Source organism: Podarcis cretensis (genome assembly GCF_951804945.1).
Source record: "Podarcis cretensis genome assembly, chromosome: 11".
NCBI lineage: Eukaryota > Metazoa > Chordata > Lepidosauria > Squamata > Lacertidae > Podarcis > Podarcis cretensis.
The window spans coordinates 65,869,748-65,890,325 of record NC_137180.1 but is presented as its reverse complement, the minus strand read 5'-3'; the positions used below and the strand labels follow the sequence as shown (position 1 = coordinate 65,890,325).

Genomic DNA, 20,578 nt, shown 5'->3' with positions numbered 1-20,578 from the left:
CCCTTTAAGCCACAGATGGGGAACACCTGTGGTCCTCCAGATGTTGTTGGACTTCCAGCTCTTACCAGCTCCAGTATCCAGCATGGCCAATGAGCAGGGATGGTGGGAGTTGGGAGTCCAATGTGGTCTGGAGGGCCGGGAGGGGCACCCCTGCTGTAAACTGACCCATCGCCCCTCCAAACACATCCATAGTCAGCCCACAGCAGCAAGGCTGTATTTGCTGCAGAGAAGATACCCTCTGCTGTTGGTCCTTACAAACTGCCCCTCATTGCAAGAAGGGAGCTTCCCACTGCACTGAACCAGAACTGACACAACAATGCTACTTTGGACACACGCTTAAAATCTCTCCACTGCACCCGCCACAAAAAGCAGGACCCTCCAATTAAAGCTGCTGAGACGAGATAGCTCTCAAAAGCCCAGGGCGAGGATAAGCTCTGTTTGAAGAAACGGCTGTGAAGCCCCACCTGAGAAGAAGGCAAGGCTGAAGGATGGGGCGAAGCCAAGCAACGGAAACCCGTTAGCCCCAAAGGCAGCAGCCAGCCAGTGTTTGCAGCAGAAGGATTAGGCGGGTCAAGCTCTCGAGCCTGCTCTCTTGATTTCATTTCTGCCAATGGGTCTCCCAGCCAACAGATGGTAACTGCAGGAGCTTCACCCCTTCGTGCATTTGGAAACCCAGGGTTACTGCTGGCATTTTAGCACTGATTTAAATTTAACCCCTTCAATATGCAGCTCCTGGAACATTTTTGTTGCTGGGGGACTGCACAACATCTCCCAAGCCCTTTAGTGCCATCCAGGCGCCTCTGAACCCCAGCTGCTGGAGGATCCTCTTGGGCTTCTCAGACTAGATGGGGCCCCCGTGGTCTCATCTCCTGATGCTCTTATTAAGGTGCCACCTTTGCACCTCTCAACAGCTCTGACAATTTGCTCTTTCTGGACATTACCAGCTTTGACATATTTCCTGGGGTGCCCTGTCCACTTAACCTCATTTGCTAGACAGATAAATAATAGAAAAACTGTGCCCTGCGCATCTCCTGTTTATTTCTGTGGGGCTCAAAAGAGGGATATTCCCAGATGATTCCAAATGGGAGAAGACTATGTTTGCAGGGCTTTCTTTCTCCCAAAAGCAAATGCTTCCTGTGCACAAACGGTTTGGACTTCATCTGCATAATTTATTCCCCAGAATTCTGTTTCACATATTTGCTTTGGCTTAACATTCAGTATCCCTTCTGCTTGGGAAGGACTTCTGTGTCCTAATGACAGCCCTCGCTCGTTATTTAAACAGAAAAGCAGCCGCTGATGTTTCCCAAAGTGCCCACAACTCCTGCGTTCTGCCTCCACTCCAAACGGGTCGTCCAGATGGCACCCCTGACCACAAAAATGCCCATTGATACATCATAATGGGTCTCCAAAACACCACCAAAAAAGCATACTAAACCATAGGGCCATGACAGATGAGCCCCGTTTATGAGATTATTGGACACTTTTCAAAAACGAGGCAAAGAGAATAAGGAAAGAAAAAATGCATCCGCATCCTAAGCTGACCATGTCTGAAAAAGGAGCTGCAACTTACCTGTGCACCTGCCTGCTCCTGTGCTGGGGGGGGGGGAGGGCTATAGCTCAGTGGTCGGGCGTCCGCTGTGCCTGCGGAAGGTTCCAGGTTCAATGCCTGGCATCTCCAGACAGGGCTGGGTGAGACCTCTCTCTGCCTGAAATCCCAGAGAGGCCTGGCCAAATCAAAGCAGACACTGATGATGGGTCACTGCTCTGACTCACTATACATACGGCCGTCTCCTTTGCTCCTGAAGGTGATGGACTGATTTAAAAACACATCAAGCAGCAGGTTCATCCCCCTGGGCAACCTGCTAGCAGGTCAACCTTCCCAGAATGGTCAAAATGCAAAACATTCTTGGGTGCCTCTTTGGGCTCTTTGATTTGGTGTGCTATTATTTTCAGACCAGTGAGTTGCAAAGGGAAGTCAGGATGCTTTCTGGCATTTGTGCATTCACTACTACAGTCACTAAGTATAACCAGCAACTCCCATTACAGTTGACTGAAGGAGGGTTGGCCCTGCTGCTGTGTAAAAGCACATCTTAAACAAACTCCTTAAAAAATGGGGTCACAGTCCAATTTTCCCCAACACCGACTGGCTCATCCAGTGAAGGAACACATCCAAGCTGCATTTTCCTATGGAAACAGAACACAGATTCATTCCACTTGCAAATGGACCTGTTAGACCACTGGCTGGAAATCCACAGCCCAGGAAGCACCTGGAGCTTCATAAAGTATCTGACTGGACAAAACCTCTGCAGCAACCTTCCCCAACCTGGTGCCCTCTGGAAGTTTTGAACTACAACTCCCATCCATGCAGCTCCATGGGGACGGTTTGATGGGAGTTGTAGTGAAAACACCTGGATGGCCCCAACTCAGGGGAAGGCTGGAGAAGCGCTTTCTTTCTCTCTGTCCCGAATACTCCAAGATGTAGCTATGCTGGATGCCCACAAGTTCCAGGGTTATGAGAGAGGGAGAAAATCTTTCCTCTATTCACTGTCTCCATGTCAGGCATCATTTAATCATCATTTAAAAGGCTGCCCTTTTCTGAGCCTTTTCCAACTGTACAGCATCGTTTTTTCAGGCAAGGTGACCAGAACTGTACAAAGCATTCCAAAAGAAGACACCCCACAGATGTATAAAACAGGAGTATGATGTTGGTAAGTTTTATTTTCAATTCCTCTCAACTGCCATTTTATGACCCATTCACTCAGTATGCAGAGGTTCTTTTTGGGCTCCTCAGAATCCGTTTTTTGTTTGAGCAACCTAAACGACTTAGAATCAGCAGCAAACTTGGCCACAACCCTAACTCTAGATCAGGGGTCAGCAAACTTTTTCAGCAGGGGGCCAGTCCACTGTCGCCCAGACCTTGTGGAGGGCCGGACTATAATTTGAAAACAAAAAACGAATTCCTATGCCCCACAAATAACCCAGAGATGCATTTTAAATAAAAGCACACATTCTACTCATGTAAAAACACACTGATTCCTGGACCGTCCGAGGGCCGGATTTAGAAGGCGATTGGGCCGGATCCAGCCCCCAGGCCTTAGGTTGCCCACCCATGCTCTAGATCAGCGGTTCTCAACCTGTGGGTCCCCAGATGTTGCTGGACTAAAATTCCCATCATCCCTGAACTCTGGCCTTGCTAGCTAGGGGTGATGGGAGTTGTACTTCAACAACATCTGGTGACCCACAGGTTGAGAAAGGCTGCTCTAGATCATTTATGAACAAGTTTAAAAGCACAGGTCCCTGGAAGACTCCCTTCCTTCCTTCCTTCCCTCCAGCAGAACTGCTCATTTATTTCTACACTCTGCCTCTTGTTACTGAACCAATTCCTGGTCCACAAGAGGACCTCTCTGCTTATATCACGACTGCTAAGCATACTGGAGAGTCTCTGGCAAGGTACTTTGCCAAAAGCTTTTTGAAAGTCCAAGAACACAATGTCAGCCAGAACACCTCTATCTATATGCCTGCTTAAACTCTCAAAGAACTCTAAATAGGTTAGTGAGACTCTGCTTCAGCAAAGGCTTCTTCTTCTATATGCTTGGTTATTTTTATTTGACAATATTTTTCACCTGTTTTCCCAGGACAGATGTTAAGCTAAGCGACCTGTAATTTCCAGGGGGCCCCCCCCACGCCTGAATCCCTTTTAAACATATTTGTGTCACATTGGACATGTTCCAGTCCTTGGGGTCTTAGGGACAAGTTCCACGTTTCTGTTAAGAGATCAGCAATTTCACATTTGAGTGCTCGTAAGAACAAGGCTCTTTGTTGCATGAACCTTTTGACTCAGTAGAAGTCTGGTATCGTGAAACAGGCAGCACAGTCCACAGCCCCATAGCAAAGAATGTGAAACTTAAACGGGCTGTATTTTATAAAACCGCAAAAAAAAACCACAAGAAGGAAAACTAACAAAGAACCAGTATGTGTATGTTTATCTTGTCTGCCAAGACGGGAGGGTTTCTAGAGGAGGCGCCCTCTGCCTTGGGTTGTTCTGCATGCTAAAGCAAATCCAGTGAGGCACTCGCAGCTCCCCTTCTGCAACTTCTAGTAAAATGTGATCTGGCCCCTCACTGCAATCCACATCAGAAGATCCCCATCAGTTCCTCAGAGAATACCCATTGCTACTTCCACGTAACAGTACAAGGATCTCCAAAACGGTCCTCCTTTGCCAGCAACAAGAAGGTAAGACGCAATTCATTTGTATCACTTTAATAAGCCTGGCTATTGACATATAATTCTCTCCTGACTCTCATTCCAGATGGATTCACTTTCAATTTACCCAGAAAGCCCTATGAATATTCATCAACCTGGATATAAGTGTTGAAAAGTTTATTAAGGACAACATGCAGACTTTGCTAATATTCAAGCTACTACGCCAGGAGTTAATGCATGTAAACACACAAAAAGGACTATAATCTCATATGGAAATGTAAACAGTTTTTTTAAAGGGAAGTCAAAAGTATATGCCACATAACACTTTTAGAATAATACTACATATGTATAGACTTTTCTACACTACGTGAAACATATTTGTTATTTTGCACTCTAGATGTAAAGTTTCCACACCAGTAGCCCCGCACAGGAACCTGCAACAGTGTCTCTGACCAGTCTTTCACTTCATAGTACTTAAATCTACAAGACACACAAGGCTCTCCTTCTCCGTTTTGCTTTCCACACACAACAGCTGCGGTACCAGCTGCTGACAAACGCAGCAGAGCCAAATTCAGTCTGGCTTGCTTGCCTGAACTCCAAGCGTATCTGGTGTGAAAGGATTAAGATTTCAGCCAAACGTTGACAGCTTTCAAGTCCCGATTTGACCCAGGACTGGTTAAGGTTCATTTGCAACAGAGGAGAACCCCAAAATGTGGAAAATTCACCCTTTAACCAGTGTGCACCTTTGCATTTCAAGAGTGTCCCATGGCCCAAGGGCCACACAGGGGAGTCAGACTCTGCCCAAAGCAAAAGAAGGCATCCACGTTCCAAACCTTTGATTTGCCTGATGACTCAGACCATGTGGGTCGCACACATGTGTGAGGGCATGACTGAATTGCCAGGCTCCAGTTTGGGTCAAACGATTTCAGGAATGGAGCCTACTCCACCAGGTCCATTATTGAAACATGCTATTTCCACTGGAACCAAATTCCAGTTGGGACGATAGTTTGCTATCCTGAACAGCTCTGCAATGGGTGCAATTGAGGATGAGTATTGCAACTATAAGAGTTTCCAAAAAAGGTTATAGAAGATGCAAAGGGGGATACCCAACTTATTGTTGCTGCTACTGAATACAACTCTCTTCCGTGAACAGTGAAACACAACACAAGCACAAGCCAGAATAATGAAAAAGAGTTAATGTACCAATCTTGACCGGCGCGCAAGGAACCTTCCTGCTCACAGCAGACAAGTTTGTACGCCACTCCTATCTCCCGCTCCCAGGAGACGCATCAAGAGAAAACCTTGGTGCTTCTGGAGAGACGCCAGTGCAGCATCTCGCAAAAGCTTTCCACGGCGCATCCTGCCAGTTTCTCTGCCCCACAAGAAAGCAGACGGAGGGAGGCACGTGAAGGCACGAGGGGTCTGCTTGCAGCCATCAGGAGCCGCTTGTCGTTCACACACCACCAATTCTCTTTGTGCGCAGAAGCCTCCAGTGCTCTTGAGAGTTTTACTTTTCATAACAATTCACTAAATGATTCAAAGCAGCATTTTTCAGAAGACAAACTCGCCGGGTTGTTCTGTTAAAGCTCTTGGGTTGACGGCTTTTTGAAAATATCTCACATTTCTTACACCCGTCAGGATCTTTTAATTCAACTCAACAGGCTTCTGACTTGCTTAAGAATTACAAAAGTGTTTTGATACTCGGTGTAGCAAAACACAGTTTCTGCCCTGCGTGAGAAACTGCTAAGAAAACCTGGCACCAGTGTCAGATAGGTGCTCTTTGTGGACTAGGTGCTTCTTTTGCATGCTCTTATTTTGCAGAATTCCCTAAAACTACCACCCTGTATTTCCCCACTTTAAGCTCAGATTTCCCCTTTCTATGAAAAATATCATTGCTGCTAAGGACCCTTTTGTGATACCTCAACAACACAGTTGCAATGCTAAGCCCACTCTCGGAAGAGCCCGGTGACATTGTGTAAATTCTGATCCATCTAAAACGACAAGGTTGCAAACATGAGCCTATTTTGATCCGGGGCACATCAATGGCCTTCCGCTGGCCAGGGCAGCATGCAAGTGGCACATGTCAACAACAAAATGGCGCAGAGAGGGAACCTGCTGCCACTCTCTGCTCCGGCCTGTTCAGACAACACTCGGCTTCTGGGTGCTCTCTGGAGTGAAATCAGGAGGCGGCCAGGAGCAGCACAGTAGTTCATGGAAGGGTCTCCTCCTCTCCCACACACCCACAACGGGTTGGGAAAGCATCTGGGGAGAGCATTCCACAAACGGGGACCCACGACTAAAAAGGCCCTTTCTTGTGTTGTCACCCTCCGAACCTTTTGGGGAAAGGGAACATAGAGAAGGGCCTCAGAAGACAAACTACAGACACAGCGGAACAGTGATGTCAACACAACACTTCCATAAATAATCCTGGTTCTTCTACACAACACAGGTAGCCAACTTGGTGCCCCAAGATGTCACTGAGCTCCAACTTCGCCCCAATCCCAGCCCTGTTGGCTGTTGGGGCTGAGGAAAGAGCCCAACAAAATCTGGTGGTGCATAAGTTCTGCACCCCTCTGCCATGGGGTCAACAAATTAAGCCCACCACGGTCAACTTCAGCAAGTTGTTGGTACCAGAGGGGCACATGCACCATTTGTGCAGTTGCCCCAGAACGGCAACCTTCAGCAAAGCAACCTTCAGACAAAAGTCACGGCAAGGTTTACAAGGGCAGACACAGGTGGAAGAATGGGGGAAGGGACATTTCATGGACCCTACCTCTTCAAACTGAAGCCGCACTTTATTAATGGCTCGGATCCAGCGGGCTCTTGCAGCGGGAAGCAGGAGAAGTTCGTTTTCATCAAGGTGACTTGCAAAAAAGAAAAACGAGGGAAAAATGAACACTGGAAATTCAAGAGCAGTCTCATGAAACTTAACACATGAAAAGAACCATTTATTGTAATGGTGGGAACAAATGCTGAGAACAGTTGGCTCCAAGAGACCTGGGATGACCAGCAAAAGACAGAGAATGGCATGGTAAGAACAGAAAGTGTGGCCAACAGGGACTGTGGTAGAGAACCCTGTAAGGAATGCACCCCATTAGTCACTAGATGGGTGTAAAATGATGATGATGATGATGAAGAGGAGGATTAATTATATTTATTTAACGACGTTTGTCCCACCCTTTCTGACCCTAGACACCAGTGGACTACTCAAAACCAGCTATGGCACTACACCCATAGCCTGTTTGTCTCTCCCAAGATCAACCAGAAGAGTGGCCTCAAGTTCAACTCCAAGGAATCCATCGCCAACGTGCACCACCTACCTGCCCGGTGTCTTTGTGGCTTCTTTGGGCTCGTCCACTTCAGGAGGTAGTTGAGGTGCGGCATGCTCTTTCACCTTCCCCTCTCCTTCCCTGTGCAATTCCTGGGGCTCATGCTGCTCACTAGATGGCGCAGGGCCCTCTGTTGAATGAGGAGGAGGAGCAGCAGGCACCCCTTCTGTGAGCTCGTCCTCGTGTTCGGAGCAGGGCACACTCCCGTGATATTGGTCCAGCTCGCTCAGCTGAGAGCTTCCCTGACTGATGTTACAGGAGGAACCAAACTTACTACTGCTGGCAGGACTGTGAGAGAGCAAAGCATTAGTAAGTCAAAAGGTCTTGGCAACCAGGAAACAGCAGAATGCATGCAGAGAGAGAGAGAGAGAGAGAGAGAGAGCGCAAATCCTAACTACACCAGGCCAAAGCATCAAATGGAAACTCTAGCCAAGCAAAATGTCTCTTGCACATTGCAGCCACTGTTCTCAGTCACCCGCCACTTCCAAATTTGTGTTTGCAATTTTTGTGCTGGGCCTAAGCCTCTGGACCCTATTGATATATCAATCAGAAACAGATAGCATCATCTGCTGCACATCCTATAAATTGTTTACAGGCCACAGGAAAATTAAGAATGGCAGCAAAAGTTTTGTGCATATTGAACCTCTAAGCTGCTAAGCGCAACACCTTCTTACAACGTTTGCCCCCAGCATGTCAACTGAACTTGGATTCTGGGACATGAGGGTTTCATCTTCACTCCCATTTCATTAACACAATCTTAAGTTTCTCCAGCGGCTGAGAATGGATCCTGTTGTAGCTGCCGTTTAGAAAAATCAGCCCTGTCTTCCAGCACAACATGGGCCCATTGCTGTTGCTGCTTGGGAGTGACTGATTATTATAAGGTTGGAGTTACTGCACCAGGAGCTGTTAATTCAACAAGACACCCACACGCTCTCTCTCCATTGTGGAATTCTAAGAGGGAAGGGGCACAAATGCTTCTGGGCCGCTATTTAAGTGCCGCCTGGCTTTTGGCAGCCCACATAGGCAGAGACATCTGCAAGAGGACCCAAGGCAGCTACACTGCAAAAATCCCATCTATTCCTTGGAAAACAGGCTGGGCAGAAAGGGAAATGCTTGAAGCAGGATCCCTGCTGGGCCAATTGTCTAGAGATGGCGGGTGAGGAGTGCAGATTTAGCAATGATTTTAGTGACAAGCAGTTCTGTAACTAGGGAGGGGCAGCAAGAACACCAGCCCCAATCATCCCCCGGACAGGGGTAAACAGGGAGCAAGAGTCACTAATATACTGATAGCTGTAACATGAAATCACTGCAGTTCTCTTCAATATGGAACAATTAAGCATGTTTTTGAGATATGGTAAACCAGAAAACCAGTTATCAGCTTGTTTGGAGACCTGATGGGGGCACCAAGAAGCTCCTCATTGGCTCCAGATGCCTGCAGCCTAACACAGAAAAGCACATCCAGCTAATGCCGCTGAATACAGCTGATAAAAGTAGAGAAAAATTGAATCATGTTAGCTGGGCAGTAACAGCTTCCGAGCAGCAAGAACTGGATGTTTCTGCATTCGTACCTTTAATAGTCCACGGCCATGTTTAACTCCTCCTGGTGGGAGGGAGGAAGTTTTAATCACAGAATCTTAGCATGGCAGAGTTGGAAGGGACTCCAGGGGTCATCCGGCCCAACCCCCTAAATGCAGGAATCACAGCTCAAGAATCCATGACAGATGGCCAGGCAACCTCTCCAAGAAAGGAGAGTCCACCAACTCCCCAGGGAGTCTGTTCAACAGCTGCCACTGTCAGAAAGCTTTTATCTGATGTTTCATGGGAATCCCCTTCTGGGTGTAGAAAAGTTATGCTGCAGGTTATGCTGAAACAGCTTTTGCTGCCATCTGGGTCTCTCTCCCACCTTAAAATGTGAATGCCTGGTATGTTGTCCAACTAAGCTTTCTGCAAACCAAGAGAGCCCCCGATTTCCTCCCTCCCACCATGTCATCTAGAGGTGCAAGTTGTTTTCTCACGCACACAATTAGGCTATGGAAGGTTAATGAAACTAATACTCAAAGCAGCTCACTCACAAGGACACAGCACAAAGGGAGAGCAAAGGAGAAGAGTCATGGCAGCCTTTTGGAACAAAGGAAACCAGAAGTTGAGAAGGGCAGGAAGGGCTCTGGGTGGGCAGTCTAGCAACTAGCGTTCACAACTCTACCTACCACTGGGTACTACTGATGCCAAACACAGCCTAGAGGAGGAGTCTGATCTACGAGGTCAGGCATCTACTGTTACGGCACTTGCATTATAAATGGCTCACAAGTTGGCACCATTTATCATGCCGTTTTGGCTACTGGCCTTTTCTTCCTGAGTGGCTCAGGGCTACTCTGCTCCGCTGGCTGCAGTCCAGTAGCAAGTGTTTCCGTTTCTGGACAAGGGACACTTTCCTTCTGCTCTACTTCATCCAGAACCGGTGTGGCGCCTTCTGCTGGTTCCTCCAAAGGGAGCCCAGGAGGCTCACTGGAAATGGTGCTTGGCTCATCTTCCATTTCTCTGGAGGCCTCAAGCTCCAGCTCCTTGTTGGGCGCAACCGGAATGTCAGGTGTGGGACCATCGAAGCATTCGTTGCTCTTGCTGTCAGGCTGCTTAGAAGAAAGGTCTGAATCAGCAGCACTGTCAGCTGGCTGGTCAGAGGCAGAGAGGTTTGGGCTCCCATCAGCCCCGGTCACATCCACTGCTTGTTCCTCGGCTTTCAAGACAGCTTCTGGTGCCTTCAAATCTAGTTTGGATGAAGCAATTGGGGCCACCTCCTGTTTGGAGGAAGCTTTTGGTGTTGGCACATCTGGTTCCTTCTTGAGACTTGCCTCCTTGGCATCTTTCTGCCACGGAAATGAGAAGTCCAGCTTCTTTCCAAACACAGCACCCGGAGTGCCCTCTACTTTACCTGCTTTCTCATCACTTCCTCCACCAAACAGACTTGAGGAAAACTTGTTGAAGCTGGACACGAGGCCTGGCTCAGGCGCAGGCTTGCTTGCCGAAGGCGGCTGTGCAGAGAAGAAGGAGCCAAATGGCTTGCTGCTGTCTGCAGAAGACATGAAGCCGAATTTGGGCAAAGTGGGCATGCTTGGAATTTCAAACATGGGCTTGGTGCTGCTGGCCTCTGTAGGAGCACTGGCTGGCTTGCTCTTACCAGCCAAACTGCTTTTCAAGGGAGCAGCTTCTGGGGCTGCTTCGCTGGTGGTTAGAGGCTCTTTCTGCTCAGGAGGAAGATCAGATTTTATTTCAGGGACCTTTTCTATATCCTGATGGGGCAAGTCATGGGCCTCATCTGCAGCAGCTTTGGGTTCCATCTCCAGCGTCTCAAACGTGTCTGGTGGGCAAATATCAGCATCTGCCTCATTCTTTATAGTTACTTCTTCAGTGGTTAGTGAAGTATCCGTCAGTTCTGGCAGTTTCAGGTGTTCATCTTCCTCACCAACCTTGGGTTCCAGCTCATGTGTACTGTCCAAATCCATTTGGCCAACGTCTGTTTCTCCTGCCGGGCTCACTTGCTCTTCAACAGCAGGAACAGCATCATTTTCTAAGGGCTCCACAGGCACTTCACTCTTCTCCTGCAGCACCACCGTCTCAACTGCATCATGTCCCTCTTGACTACACGGGGCAGCCTTCCCTGCTTCATCAGATGCCAGTAAGTTTGTGTCCAGCTGTACCACTTCAGGGCCCTGATCCCTACTTGAGTCTAAAGTTTCTGAAGCATTAAGGGAGGGTTCCAGACCATGTTCAGGTCTTCCACTGCTTTCAGCTTCCAATACTGCTCTACATTCGTTTCCCAAACTCTCATCTGCTAAAGCAGAAGGGGCATCTTGTTTCAAGTCACTGCTAGCTTCTTTCTCTGTAGGTTCAGCCCTAGAGGTTTGGTCCGGTTGTTTCAAAACGCTGCCGGCATTTGTCCCTAAAAGTTCATCCCTAGAGGCTTTATCTTGTTTTGCGAGACCTTTGCCAGGAAGTGGGCCCACAGCCTCCTTTGCCCTGGGGCTCATTTCCTGGGGTTTTGAAGTGCCTGCGGTCTTCCCTGCAGACTTTGAAAGGGTCTCATCTGTTGCTCCTTTAAAAATGCCAAAGAGATCACTTGTAAATGCTGGAGGAGGCCCAGTGGGCAGGGAGGAAAGGCCGAAAAACGAAGTGCTCTTCTTTTGGGCACTAGGAGCTGCTGGAGTCTGAGGCTGGGAAAAGAAGCCAGATAATGTTTTGGTTGGTTTCATCTTCGTCATGAAGCTGGAAAACATTTCAACTGAGGAATCTAGAACTGATTTGTCAGCCTCAGGTTCTTTAGGTTTCTCCTGCAGGTTAGGTGTTGCTGCTGCCATTTGAGGGAGAGGCCTCTGGCCCTGAGCCTGCTGCTCTCCTGCAGTATTTGGGGTCCTATCAGGTTGCTTGGGCTCCGGGGGCTTGACTTCAGGGGCGCTTGGTTTTTCTTCAGGTACAACCTCCCGTGAAAGGTCTCCAGGAGCAGGAGATGGCTCAAGAGCCACAGAGGTCTCATCACAAACTGGACCGGGCTCTGCCTTTTCAAAAGTCTCGTTCCCAACTAAAGGAACAAATTCCTTCTCAGAGGACACCACAATACCACCACTCTTTTCTGCATTGTCTTGCAGCTGCTCCTCTGGTTGTGGAATCTCCGGAAGGGAAGGCGCAATGTCTTCCTGCAGCGTAGGGACCTGAGAGCCAGGATCAGGATAGACTGAGTGGTCTTCTCTATCTGTACCATCATCAGGAGGTTTACTGGCCACAAAAGGTACCTCTACCTCATTTTCCACTTCTGAAGCACTTGCCGCAGCATGCTCAGCCTCAGGAGTTTTTAACTCACTTGCCTTGTGCTCCAGGCCAACAGCCTCTTGCTTTCCAAGTACTGCTTCTATAACACCCGCCGCTGCCTCTTTATCCTTCAAGCCCTGCTGTCTGGCAAGTCCAATGCCAGAGTCAACAGAAACACACTGCTTCATAGATGGCTTTGCGTCTGCTTGCTGTTGAGGCGGCCTTCCCAGGTTGCTGGCTTGCTGCTGAGGTGGCTTTGCAATATTCCCCTTGTCAGGAAAAGCTGCCGGTGGTTTGTCATCCAGGAAGGAGGTCAGGTTGAAAAAGCTGAAGCTGGAGCTGCTCTGAGGCACGTTCTTCTTTGCGGTGGGCCCTCCGGAAAAGAAAGAAGGCATCTTGAACAGACCCTCTGCTTCCGGGGGCTTGGCATTAGGAGCTCCTGGAGCTGGGGCAGGGGCTTTCTCTGGGGCACCGAAGAAGGAGGAGAAGATGCTCTTGCCAGCCGGCTGCGGGGCCTGCGGAGGCTTCGAAGGTGCTGCCTGTGACAAGCCAAAAGGCAGGCTAAACCCAGACTCCCTGGGTGGCTGACTGGCTTTTCCTGGCTGAGTTTTACCAGGTATGGCTCCTGCATGGCCTTGCGGTCCCGGCGCAACAGCTGGCCCATGGCCATGCTGCCCTGGAGAGCGATTTGCTTGGTCCATTCGAGGTCCTGCCTGCATGGGAGGCTTGGGTTCTGCATTCCCAGCGGTGGGGATGTCCTCCTTCTTCACTGGAGCAGCTTCCTTGCCTACTTTGCCATGCTGTTCTTCCTTAGGGACTGCGGCCTTCTGGGCAGCTTCCCCACGAGCCTGCTCCACGGGGATTTGAGGAGCAGGAGTGCTGCTCTTACTTGGCTCTCTGCTACGCTGGTCCGCGTTGTCATTCGGTTTCAGGGAGGTGTGGGTTCCACTCTTTGGTGGAGCAGCAGCACTTGGTGGGGCAGGGGCTGCATCGACTTTGAAAAGATCCCCTATGGAACCAAAGAATGATGAAATGCCTGGGGGCTCCACTTTCTCCTGAGGCATTTTCTTCTCAGCTTCATTTTTCGTCAGATTTGTTTGGGGTGCTGGCGGTGGCTGTGGGGCTTTGTTGACCTGCGTTTTAAAGAAATCAAAGAACCCGGGGCCTTGACTTTTATTGGGTGCTGCAGTTGTGGAGGAGTCTTCTCCCAGGCTGAGAATCTTGAGAGCACTTTTAAACAACGTGCCCTCAGCCTCCGTGGGCGCTTGGCTGGGGGCTGGCTGGGTTTTCTTGGGTTCATCCTCACCCACTTTGGGCTTTGGTTGACTTGGGAGGGGAGCAGGCTTAACACTTTTATCCAGCTGACTGGTCTTGCTATCCACGGGACGCTGGCTTAGCTGAGAGGAAGACCTCACCAGCTGAGGCTTTTTCTGAGAAATCATTGGCTTTTCATCCCTAACAGACTTAACTAATCTGCCTCTCTCTTTTCTCTCTTGTTCATGCTCAGTGTGCTGCTGGTTTTGCATATCCTCTCCTGTTTTCCTGGGTGGCATAGTTGGAAGAGCATCGTTTTTGTGTCCCAACACCACCGGTTCTTCTTTCTTCACAGCCGCATCTTCCACTGTCTCATGCGTTTCCAAACCCTTACCCATCAGGCCACCCAAAGCAGAGAATAAAGATGCAACTTTATTCAGAGGTGGCTTTTTATCTTCTTCGGTGGTTTTGACTTCTGTAACACTTTGAGACGCCGATGAAGGCTCAGGCTTGGCAGAAGACTGGAATATATGGAAACCAAACCGTCTTGCCTGTGCACTTTCAGAAACTGCCACAGCAGGGGTCCTGTCCAGATGTTTGGGCAGAGCATCATCTTTTAGCCTCCCACTGGAAGCCACCCTGGAGTGAACTCTAAGGTCAAGGGTCAGGGGAGGCTCTTCTGAGCGCCACTCCATGTCATTCTCAGGCCTAAAGTCTACTTTGAGTTTTTGAAGTTTGTACCCTGAAAAGTCTAAAGGCTGCTCTCTCTGGTAATAAATGGACTCCTCAAACATCTGCGAAAAGGTCTCTAAATTCATGTTCATAAGTTGATCACTTCTCTGCAGAGCTACAGACAAATCAAGTGGTTTGTTTACAGAGTAATTATCCAATTGCTCCTCTTCAGCAAACCAGAATAACTCGTCTTCATTACCAAGAGGCACTTTGAAACCGCAAACGGCAATCATGTCATCTTCCAAGACAGTGCTCTGCAAAATGCTCTGCGGATAATTATAATCCCAGTAGTCTGGGTAGGTGTAAGTGTCAGGAGTGCAAATGTAGACATACTGCCCAGTGGGGTCGGTGAGCAGAGAATAAACAAACTGACCGTCCCTGTACATGTAATATCCACAATCGCCATCTTCCGATGGCCACCACACGCCCTTCTCAAGCAGCATCAGCCAGTCCTGGTACTCCTGGCTATAAGATGAATAGACAAAACTGCCTTCCAAGCTCAAGCACTCCTGATCAATTAAGGCCCACATATTGCCATCACATGCCGACGAATAGCTTAAGTCCATGGGCATCTCTTCCAAAACATAGCTGCAGTCATCAAATGGAGGAAAGTTTCCATTCAGAGAATGTGTTGCCCACATTTCAGTTTCTTCTAGACCTAAATCTTGTAAGTCTAACTGATCAAACGATTCGTGTGACATGACACTGAAATCTATGCTCAGGGCATCAAAACTGGCATTTGACCTCCAATCCACGACATTGGCATTGTCATCTTTTTTACACAAGTTCACTACGGCATCACTGGAGTCTGGCCATTCCAGAAACTCAGCCAGTGGGACAGAATTCTGCTGCAAGACGTAGTAAACGGGCAAGGACACCTGGTGGCCATTGAGAGAAAATGCTCCTGTATCATATTCCCAGTCAAGGCTAGAGTGGCTCCTGGTTTCCTCAAGAGCAAGAGGCTGCTCCGAGTGGCCATACCATTTAGCATTCCGCAAAGAGGAATTGAGAAATGCATTTGACCTTTCGTTGAGAACTGCTTGATAAATATTGGAATCCGTAGGTTGTCTGTAGAGAGTTGGCTGCCCCGATAAGTCTTGTATCTTTGGCTGTGAGCTTAAAGCATTCTGAGAGGGGGGTTGCCAAGAGACGGGACCATGTCCGCTGTCCATTTTGCTCAGTTCTGGGTGAGGCAAATGACCATTCGCCTTCGCAGTCTCGGTCACTGCCTCCTCCGCTTTTTCTTTTGGCCTCTGCATGAAGTTCTTTATGAAGCTGCCCGTCTCCTGTTTCCCCCCAGTGCTTTCTTGGGGACCAGGAGTCACATGTGAGCCAACGGACTTGTCACCAGAACTAGTCTCTTCGCTCCTCTCAAAAATTTTCATTATGCCCAGAGAGCCTGATTTTGCCTTATCTGGCATAGTTTCGGTCAGGTTTTCACTTGAAGCAAACCTAAATAATCCAGAAAGTAAGCCAGCTGATCTGCTCTTCTGGCTGTCTGTTTCATTTTTAGCATTGGACTCTTCCGTGTGGGTTATGTGGTCTGAAGACGCCCGCCGGAAGAGGCCCGAGAGCAACCCCTGCCCTGGCTGTGGGGCCTTCTTCTGAGTATCATCCATTACCTGGTCCTCTCGGATTCCACCAGGAAGCACTGGCTTTCCTGCTGTAGCATTTAAGTCAGGTTCTTTTGTGGGGGCTGCCAGCTCCCCCCTGCATTTGGAATCTTTGTGGTCCAGAGCCCCCATGCGTTTGGCATCATGATCCATGTGTGCAATTTTTGAAGTGTCTGAGGCACCCTGGTCTTTATCTCCACGTTTTGGTGCACCCAGATCATCTCCTTTACTGGTTTCTTTCTTCCTCATCGGCTCCTCTTTTCTCTGCGGTGCCTCGGGAACTGCCTGAGACTTTAACGACTCCATTTTGGCAGCTTCTGCATTGCTGCTTTTGTGACCCTCTTCAGCATTTGGTGGCTTGCCACTAAAACTTGGTGGGGCAGTTTGATCTTTTGAAGCTGTCAGGTTTTCCACAGAAGCAGCTTTCAAGAAGGAAGTGAAAATTCCTGGCTTCTCTTTGTTGTCCTGCGGTGGTTTGTCTGAAAAGCCAAAACCGCTCAAAAAGGGAATCTGGAGCTTACTGGTGAAAGGGAAGTTGGGTTCGCTGTTTGCGGAGCTTGTTTTCCTGACATCATCTTCAGAACGGTGACTTTTCCCCAAGCCCGGTGGTGGCTCCTTTGGCACAGTTTCAGTAGCAGAAGAAGGGAGTAGCAACTGGCTGAAGGATTTCTTAAGTGGGCTGAAAAAGCTCTCAGATGGTTCCCCCTGCTCCAACGGCGGAGCGTTACCAGTCTCCTTCTTGGCTTCACTTGGCTTGTTTTCTGGCACTTTCCCTGCAGGTTGTGGATTTCTTGGCATGCCTGGGTGTTCTTTAACAACTTTATCTGGCTGACTTGTGGCCTGCAGCGGCACATCAGAAGCCTTCTGCGGCCCACTTGGCTGCTTGGGAACAGCCAGGCTCTCAAAACTGGCTTTCAAGCTGAAAGAACTAACGGAGCTCGACAGCTTGCCAAAGATGGAGGAGACGGGGCCGCTGCCTGCGCTCGCCTCTGCCTCGCTCTTGCTCGTTTCGGGAGGCGCAACGTTGGTGGGTTTCGTCGCGTTGCCTTCAGCTGCCTTCCCACTTGCCTTGGCTTCAGAAGCACTGGCATGCGTGGCTTCCACCTTCCCAGCCTCCTCCTGTTTTGCAGTCTCTTTTTTCGGTGCTTCCTTTTCGGAGAAGATTTTCAAAGGGTTGAACATGCCTAAGACGGAGTTCACGACTGAGCTGGGGTCCAGAGAAGAGGGTGGAGCAGAGTTTGCTGAAGCATCCTGGACACTTGGAGGAGCCTTGTCGTCTCCTGCCGTCTTTTCTGGGATGTTGGCCTTGGCATCACTGGCTTCTCGCTCACGGCTACTCTGGGTCACAGAAGGGGAAGCTGCCGTGGACAGCTTGGCCTCCGATTTGTTTTCTGCTTTCAGTTCTGGAGAGGCACCCTCAGACTTAGGCTTACTTGAAAACAGACTTGTGAGGCCTCCCTCAGGTTGACCAGGGGCTTCAGATTTCTCTGGTGTGGGAGATACAATTTTTTCAACTGAGGCTGTTAAGTGCTTTGTTCCTGAGCCCACTTTTTCGGTGAAAGAACTAAATAAGGAGCTGACTGTGTTCTTCACCCCAGACAAGTCTGGCAATGCCTCTGTTATGCCTTTGCTGCCCTCACTCTCCTCTGCAGCAGAAGCGGCTGGCTTTGCATGTTCCAAAGGAGCACTTTCCTCCGCCAACTTATCAGCACCGGCCAGTTTGGGAGAGGCACAATCGCTTGCGTTTTTGCTCGCAGGAAGGGTTTCGAATTTGCTAATCTCCTCCTCTTTTTCAGCTAAGTATTCAGACACAGTTTCAACTAAGCACTGCAGTTCATCCATTGTGTCCACGTATTCTTCCGTTGGCTCTTCAACAGGAGAGAGGGTCAAGTCTTGCTTAAGAAAGCCGTGCTTTCCTCCTCTCATCCTATGTGAGTTTTTGTCCCTTGGTAACAGGGATATGGCACTTCCAGTACGGGTGTCAGTAAGGTCTCCAACATGGCGAACACTGGATTCACGCCATGCTTGGGAAAGTATTGCTATTTCTTCCATTTCATCATCATCATCAGAAACTGGGGAGTACAGGAGTACGCTGGATGAACAGCTGCCAAACTCTTTAAGGGCACCCAATGGCACAAAAGAGTGAGCTGGCTGTTCTGAATGGATCTCATTTTCACCATCAAAATGGACTGATCCTGAGTCATGCTTTGCGCGTTGGTTAGAGGACAACTTGCCACTCTTGACTAGAAGGCCATTCTTGTATGGACGCAGAACTGGATATTCCGGTAACTGTTCTTCACTTTCAATGGGGCTGCTGCCCCATTTCTCAGTTTCATCATAATCAGGATATAGGTTATGTTCAGTTCTTGCTTTAATGCTGCCTGATGAAAATCTCCGGTTACTACTGCTTTGCAGTATAGTTCGCTCACATTCTTCAAAATTGTTATATCTCAGCTTCTTCTTTCTTCTCCTGTCTATTGTGTCATATTCCTCTGGATAGCAAGGAACATCAGGATGTCCTGATTCTGGGCAAGCCTTCCGTGAGTATCTTCCTCTTTCATGATGGCCAAAGTTCTCCCTTTTTGAGAGCCTTGGGCTCCTTCGTCCCTGTGAACTTCTAGTCCTGTGACTTTTTTCTAAAAAATCTTCTATTAACTGTTTGCCTAATTCCTCATAGTTCTCTTCACACTCTTCCTGTTCTTGGCCAACTTCGTAATCAAATGGAATGATCCTGACTTTCCCATTGCTAACTAAAGATCCTGGTCTGATACGTGTGGAGGGGGGAAATATAAGAAGGACAGAAGGGCAAAGAAAAAAAAGAAAGGGCAGGAGGGGTGAAAAAAGAGCTTTAAACACAAAACTTGCAAAGGAGCATTTCATAAAGACCAAATGATATCGTGAATCACATGCAAAAAGTATATTAAAACATCATAACAATGAATCCATTTATTAACATGAAATGTTAGGAATCTCTCTTTTACTATTACTGCAGCTAAATAGTAGGGTTGTAGGAGAGCACGAAACATGTATACCAGTGTTATGTATACTATAAAGTGATGTATGGTATGTTATTTATAAGCTTCTGTTAAGAACAGGAATTGCGGATTAAAAATGTCAATGAGCAGCTACCTAAAATGTTACAAGTCACTTTCTGGAGCGTCTCAACGGAGTTTATCCCACAGAAAGCGATGATGGCCACCAACTTGGATTAAGAGAGGATTAGACAAATTCATGGGGGAGAAGGGCTATCAAAGTCTACTAGCCATGATGGCTCTGCTCTGCCTCCGCGGTCGCAGGCAGAGATGCTTCTGAGCCCCAGTTGCTGGAAACTGCAGGAGAGGAGAGGAGCGGAGTGGAGCGGAGGGCTCTGGTCCTCCTTCTGAGCTTCTCCCAGGCATCTGGTCAGTCACTGTAAGAACAGGATGCTGGAGAAGGAGGGCCACTGGCCTGATCCAGCAGGACTCTTACCTCCTGATTTTAAGAAGGGGCATTTGCAACAGACTAATAATAAGTTTTTACACTAAGCACACAATAAAGTGCATCAATTAATTAAATTTGCAATGTGACAAAACAGGAAAAAACCCATTATCTTACTTGTGGTTTATCTTTAGAGGTAAATAAATTAAAAACAACAACCATGTTGATAAGGCGCAAAATGAGGAACTGTTCCAATTATTATTTGGGGTTACTTCCATTAACCATGTGGACAGCACAAACAAGATTATGATGGGCAAGTCAGAATTGGAAACATGAATCCTAAAAACTCCAGCTACAGTATTGACAGGACAATTAGAAACCAAAGTAATTATATGAGAATAAATTAGATAGATCTAACATTTTAAAGGCCTAGTTTGGAGGAAAGCTAATGATTTGCATCACTTCTCTCTTTTGAGGGCTGATAGAAACGTTCTACATTTTTCCTAAGGAGGAAGTCAACAGCAACAAAAACCCAGTTGGAACAAGAGAAGCAATAGAAAACAGCCAGCCGGCAACTATACTTGGAAGAGGATGAATTCATGCAAAGACTGATAGCCAGCCCAGGAACCCCAGCAGACCAAAGCCACGTCACGAGACACGGACACAGAGGCTTCGGAGAGGGTCACCCACCTATCAGACACCTCTAGTGAGTGGCGGCTCTCTAATGACAGCTGGCGGCTTGTCATTTGACTTGACTGTGATGCAGATTCCAGGTCAGTTCGGCCACTCACAGTGGAGTCTAAGCTATGGCGCCTTCTTCAAAAAGGCAAGGAGACGTTGGGAGACGTGAAGGACAAGAGCAACACAGAAGGTTCAAACAGCTTAGTATCGTAAAATGGAAAGTGAAAGCAAGTGTGTGGCGTGTGGGACTGGTGGTTGCACAATCATGGTAGGAGTCTGGATGGGTGCGAGACAACAGAAGCCAAATCTCAGCAAGAGGGGCATCCTGAGGGGCAGCACGCCTTGCAATCTCAAGTGAAATTGGTCCACATATTGTCAGTCACTCTTGGTCACTCAGGGCGACAACCTGGGGATCCCAAAATTCCACAGCAAAAAGAACTGCTTACCACCAGCTCTGCTTCGCAAGGAGGAGGCTCAGCTGCAAAGCTCTCTTTGCTCCCATTGGGCTATTCTGGGGGGGGGGGGCGGGACCCGTGTCTGGCAGCTGTT

At 48.4% G+C, this 20,578-nt stretch overlaps 1 protein-coding gene across 12 annotated transcripts in view; it reads right to left on the bottom strand.

Annotated features, from left to right (window-relative positions):
- UNC13B (unc-13 homolog B) overlaps window positions 1-20,578 on the bottom strand; it is a 159,603-nt gene that overhangs the window by 88,746 nt on the left and 50,279 nt on the right. For 6 of the 12 annotated variants that reach the window (XM_079994637.1, XM_079994627.1, XM_079994634.1 and 3 more), the window contains 4 exons: window positions 20,039-20,164; window positions 9,876-18,695; window positions 7,524-7,820; window positions 6,977-7,067 (listed from right to left, as the gene is read on the bottom strand). In XM_079994637.1, coding sequence (XP_079850763.1) covers window positions 6,977-7,067; window positions 7,524-7,820; window positions 9,876-18,695; window positions 20,039-20,164 — 9,334 coding nt within the window. The remainder of the gene's footprint in view (window positions 1-6,976; window positions 7,068-7,523; window positions 7,821-9,875; window positions 18,696-20,038; window positions 20,165-20,578) is intronic. The other 6 variants (XM_079994639.1, XM_079994628.1, XM_079994631.1 and 3 more) reach the window with 4 other exon arrangements.